This window comes from Myotis brandtii, unplaced genomic scaffold (assembly GCF_000412655.1).
Source record: "Myotis brandtii unplaced genomic scaffold, ASM41265v1 scaffold561, whole genome shotgun sequence".
NCBI lineage: Eukaryota > Metazoa > Chordata > Mammalia > Chiroptera > Vespertilionidae > Myotis > Myotis brandtii.
Genome location: NW_005370085.1, coordinates 1,074,981 through 1,080,776, shown reverse-complemented (window position 1 = coordinate 1,080,776; position 5,796 = coordinate 1,074,981). Strand labels below are relative to the sequence as shown.

General features: G+C 48.0%; 1 protein-coding gene and 1 pseudogene across 4 annotated transcripts in view; one reads left to right on the top strand and one right to left on the bottom strand.

Moving 5' to 3' along the window:
* Positions 1-1,524: 1,524 nt before the first annotated feature.
* LOC102256338 lies at positions 1,525-1,983 on the bottom strand (annotated as a pseudogene).
* Positions 1,984-2,093: 110 nt separating this feature from the next.
* The window catches only part of ZSCAN2 (zinc finger and SCAN domain containing 2), a 15,948-nt gene continuing 12,245 nt past the window's right edge, over positions 2,094-5,796 (top strand). The window contains exon 1 of one of the 4 annotated variants that reach the window (XM_014549625.1): positions 2,094-2,962. In XM_014549625.1, coding sequence (XP_014405111.1) covers positions 2,560-2,962 — 403 coding nt within the window. In that variant the 5' untranslated portion in view covers positions 2,094-2,559. Of the gene's footprint in view, positions 2,991-5,796 lie in introns of all 4 variants that reach the window. The other 3 variants (XM_014549626.1, XM_014549627.1, XM_005878477.2) reach the window with 3 other exon arrangements.

Genomic DNA, 5,796 nt, shown 5'->3' with positions numbered 1-5,796 from the left:
TAAGAGTCCTGTTACCCTGTTTCTTCTAGCCCTTGTGAATACACATTGGGAACTTCGGTTTTCCCACTAGCATTCCTATTTTATTATTTTTTTAAAAAAAGCTTTTCCTTTTTGGGGGAGGTGGTGTTATCTGAGTTTGATATATTGATTTTTAAAAATAATTTTTCATTGCTTTTATAGTCTTTAAATATTTTGTAGTTTCACTGCTCTCAACATCTTGTAGAATTTCCGTCCAGCTCTTTTTTTTTTTTTTAAGTCTTGTGTGTGTGCATTTTTATTTTATTTTTTTAAAAAATATATTTTATTGATTTTTTACAGAGAGGAAGGGAGAGAGATAGAGAGTTAGAAACATCGATGAGAGAGAAACATCGATCAGCTGCCTCCTGCACATCTCCTACTGGGGATGTGCCCGCAACCCAGGTACATGCCCTTGACCGGAATCGAACCTGGGACCTTTCAGTCCACAGGCCGACGCTCTATCCACTGAGCCAAACCGGTTTTGGCATGTGTGTGTTCATTTTTAAAGGGAATTGGGGTCATACTATAACTGTAGTTTTAATGCCTTACTAAAAAAAAAAAAAAAAACAACTCACAAAAATTCAAAAAAAAAAAAAAGCCTTGCTGGTTTTGTCTTTATCCCTAATTTTCATATTGCGGATATCTTAAATCTTTAATGATTAATAATCTTTGTCAGCATACTATTAAAAATACTTTAAAATACATACAGCAGGGTGCACAAATTTCATATTTATGCTTTTGTGCAACCATGATCAAATCAAGATAACAGAACATTCCCAGCACCCCAAAAGAGGCTCCTTTGAGCTCCTCCTCAGTCAGTACCTCCCAAAGGTAGCCATTATAACATCAGCATCGTTTTAAATACATTTTACTGTATGGATGTGCCATAATTTATTAACCATACCCTGACTGCTGGATTTTTAATGTGTCCATTTTTTAATTTTTATTTTTTTGCAATTAGAATGGTATGGTTGGATGTCCTTGCAAATAAAATTCTCTTTACAAAGATAGTTATTCTAAAAGAAAAATTCCTGAGGGGCCAAGGCTAGATTGAAGAGTCTGAACATTTAGAACTTCATGAAAAAAAAATTTTTTTTTTTAAATCCTCCCGAGGATATTTTTCCATTGACTTTTAGAGAGAGCGGGAGAGAGAAGGAAAGACAGAGAGAAACATCGATAGGTTGCCTCCTGCATACGCCGCGACCAGGGCCCGGGCCAGGGAGGAGCCTGCAACCGAGGTCCATGCCCTTGACTGGAATCGAACCTGGGACCCTTCGGTCTGTAGGCCAATGCTCTATCCGCTGAGCCAAACTGGCTAGGGCAAAACTTCATACTTTTAAATATGGCAATAATGCAGTTGAGATATTGTCTTCCTTCTAGTAAGGCTCAGTCTCTCTCTTTTTTTTTTTTCTTCAAGCCAAAAGCACATGGGTGTTTAATACTGGAAAAAAGAGATAATGGCATATTATCAGTCTCACGTCTCTTTTGCAGGAGCAATGAAAATGGGTGGTTGTGGAGGTCGATTCCCCCTAGTACATCATCTCGGGTCTGTTGAGTTCAGACAGCAGCAGCCAGTTCTGCAGGGGGCATAGGAGGCTATGCAGTTGGTCCTGAGCCCTGGGAGGCTGGCTGGGCCCGGGGCTATGTGGTCCCCTGCGGCTGTGTGGTGGCAGGGGGGGAGCCAGTCTGCAGCTGGGCCTGAAACTGCTCAGGACTGGCCAGTGTCTTCAGCAAATTGTTTTCCTGCTCCAGCTGGGAATTTTTCTCTATTAGTTCTTTGATTTGCTCTTTGAGGACCTCCACTTCCTCTCTAACCGCATACCTCAAATGGCTTTTCACCAGATCCATAGCTTGCTCGATTTTGTTGTCAATAGCTACCACACTTGCACCAGAGGAGGTTTATGGAAGTCAGACCCCGTCCCTGGAGCTGCCTGTCCCCGCGGCTGCAGGTCGGCAAAAGCTTCCTATTTGCCGAGGCTCAGTCTCTTGACATTTGAGCCATTGCTAATCCTTAAGATATCCCCGTAAAATAAGAAGGATGATGCTATTATCTCTGCTTCGTGGTGGTCAGTGAGGTTGATTCGAGTGTGCGAGGTCAAGGTCACTCACTCTGCAGCGAGTCTGAACTGACTTAGGGCAGGATAACTCAGTCCTGGATTCTTGCCAGGGCTTTGGACTTCTGACACTCATGCTTCGGTCTTTTGGAAAGAAAAATGCTGCATATTTTGTGTTTATGCTTCTTCTCAACTTCTCTCGCCGTAGAGAAAGAGAGAGGTTTTCAGGAATAAGCCATTTTGCCTTTAAGAGGGACAGGAAACTTGTTGATTTGCGGACGTAAGAATTACTTGGTGGCCTGACCTGGGCTGCTGTGAATTAGATCATTTTGAGACCGTTTACTTACTGATCCTGGTTCTCTTTCTCATTTCTCAGCCGGGCTACTTGTTGAAATTCGAGGAGGGACGTGTCTTCTCAGAGAGCTTGGCTGGATAAGACTGAAGTTTAAGGCTAGAAGCCTGCGCGATTGTCCCGGGAACGTGGGTGATGGCTGCAGAGGTGCCCGGAGTAGCCACTCCCCTGAGCCCCTTGGCCCAGGTACCTCAAGAGGAAGACGACCAGGAGGCGGAGGTCACCACCATGATCCTGGAGGACGACTCTTGGGTACAGGAAGCTGTGCTCCAGGAGGATGGCCCCGAGTCCGAGCCCTTTTCCCAGAACGCTGGCAAGGGCAGCCCCGGAGAGGAAGTGGCTGGAGGGCCGCAGGGTGCGCTGGGCCGCCTCCGAGAGCTCTGTCGGCGCTGGCTGAGGCCAGAGGTGCACACCAAGGAGCAGATGCTGACCGTGATGCCCAGGGAGATCCAGGCCTGGCTGCAAGAACACAGGCCCGAAAGCAGCGAGGAAACAGTGGCCCTGATGGAAGACTTGACCCAGACCCTTCGGGACAGTGGTGAGATGCTGAAACTCACAGGGAGAAGGTGGGGGCCCCCTCTGAGGTCGAGGAGGTCAAGGTGGGATCCAGGACAAAGTTGGGGACAGCCCCATGCCAAACTCGGCTTCCTCCCCTTGGGCCCCACTTCAAGAACCTGCGGAGGCCAAGCCTCCGCCCACCCTTTCCCCACACCCTACTTCCTACCACTTCCAAAACACATTTTATTTATTTTGGTTTTTGTTAATCTCATCGGAGGATATTTTTTCTATTGATTTTTATTTTTTTAAAAATATATTTTATTAATTCTTTACAGGAAGCCACTTAGACATCAGGTGTACAGGGGTCAGGCCCAGATGGGGACAAGGGGGGGTGGGGAGACACGTGTGAGAAAGAACCTGGTGACAATAGCTGTGGAAAATCACGTCGTCACTTTTATTTTATTTATTTTGGTTTTTGTTCATCTCATCCGAGGATATTTTTTCTATTGATTTTTATTTTTTTAAAAATATATTTTATTAATTCTTTACAGGAAGCCACTTAGACATCAGGTGTACAGGGGTCAGGCCCAGATGGGGACAAGGGGGGGTGGGGAGACACATGCCCTTGACCGGAATCGAACCTGGGACCCTTGAATTCACAGGCCGATGCTCTATCCACTGAGCCAAAGCGGTTAGGGCTCTATTGATTTTTAGAGAGAGTGGAAGGGAGAGGGAGAGACAGAGAGAAACACTGATGTTAGACACATCGATTGGTTGCCTCCTGCAAGCATCCTGCCCAGGGCTGGGGAACCTGCAACCAAGGTACATACATGCCCTTGACCGGAATCGAACCTGGGACCCTTCAGTCCGCTGGCCGACGCTCTATCCACTGAGCCAAACTGGCTAGGGCTACATTGTTACTTTTTAATTTTTTAAAACATATCTTTATTGATTTCACATAGTCAGGGAGAGGGAGAAAGATAGGAACATCAATGATGAGAGAGAATCATTGATCGGCTGCCTCCTGCATGTCCTCCACTGGGGATCAAGCCCACAACCTGGGCATTTGTCCTTGACTGGAATCGAAGCTGTGACCCTTCAGTCAGCAGGCTGACGCTCCGTCTACTGAGCCAAACCAGCCAGGGCACATTGTCATTTTTTTTTTTTTTTTTTTTAGCCTACAGTACCCAGACATTGTCACTTTTTTAAAGTCCTTGGGTGCAGTGAAAGTTCCAGAATTTCAGTGCGGAACTGAGTATTCTTGGAACTGTATGTGCGTAGCAAGCCTGGTTTTTACTTCTGTGTTTATTCTGAGTGGTTGGGAAGCTGAAGGAGGCTTGGGGGAGGGGCTGATGAGCCTATAAATCACTCCTTGGAACCTTCACTTGGTTGTGCAATGAACATCCGAATGTGTGACATTCCAGCAGCTAGAAAAACAAATCCTAGTTTTAAAAAGTGATTATTTTTTATGAATCCAAGATGAATGGCGAGGAAACCAGGGGCTTTTCTGTGGCACAGAGTCACGCTGGGCTCTCATAAGAGGAATTACAAACTTGAGTTCATTGCAACCGTTAATGTATTTGTCTCCTGACTCTGCCGCCGCCACCCTGCTCCTCACTTGTCAACTGGACTCCCTTGATCTCCAGACATTTACTTCCCATCCACGGGTGCCCCCAGCACTGCTTCAGGGCCCACGGGAAACAGCTGCCGGGTGTGATGAGAACTGCGGGAGGAGAGGGGAGGCCGGCGAGGCTTTCTGGAGGAGGTGGAACCTGAGCAGGAGTTGCAGGCTGGGGTCGAATTTGGAGAGGCGCAGGGCAGGCGGAGGGTGGCATCCGAGAGGAGCTGTGCGAAGCAGAGGCTCGGAAGGGTGGACCGGCGTGGCCTAGTTCAGGTGACAGCGAGAAAGGCTGGCTGATGAGAGTGGAAAGGGTGTGTTTTGGAAGTGGTAGGAAGTAGGGGGTGGGGGAAGGGTGGGCGGAGGCTTGGCCTCCGCAGGTTCTTGAAGTGGGGCCCAAGGGGAGGAAGCCGAGTTTGGCAACAGGATGTGGGTTTGATTAGAGTAGGGAGAGGCTGGAGGCAGGAGAGCAGCCAGGAAGCCACTTAGACATCAGGTGTACAGGGGTCAGGCCCAGATGGGGACAAGGGGGGGCGGGGAGACACGTGTGAGAAAGAACCCGGTGACAATAGCTGGCATTGATCCATCCCTTTTTGTGGGCCAGACAGCGTGCGTGGCATCTACTATGCAAAACTCAACGGGAACTTGGCCACCTTGGGGGGAAGCGAGGTCATTACCACTGCACGGCCTGTGAGTTAAGTGAGAGAAGTTCACTGACTCCCATGATGCCGTGCAGCTAGTGCGAGGCCAAGGTTGGAACTCATGGGTCTGAGCATTGAACTCCTGTTCATCTCGTCTGTGATGCAAAGTGATAGTTCCCAGGGGGGTGTTGGCAGAGGGGATGCAGGTGGCACTGAGCCAAAGGTGACCAACCAGGGGTGTGTGGTCTGGAGGACTCAGAGGACTGGGAAGAGGAGAAAGGACAGAGGTTGTGACAACCTTCAGGGGCTGGGGAGATAGGAGGAAAGCCATCCATTGAACTCCTGTTCATCTCGTCTGTGATGCAAAGTGATAGTTCCCAGGGGGGTGTTGGCAGAGGGGATGCAGGTGGCACTGAGCCAAAGGTGACCAACCAGGGGTGTGTGGTCTGGAGGACTCAGAGGACTGGGAAGAGGAGAAAGGACAGAGGTTGTGACAACCTTCAGGGGCTGGGGAGATAGGAGGAAAGCCATCTTTTGTTTTTTGTTTTTTAATATATTTTATTGATTTTTTACAGAGAGGAAGGGAGAGGGATAGAGAGTTAGCAACATCGATGA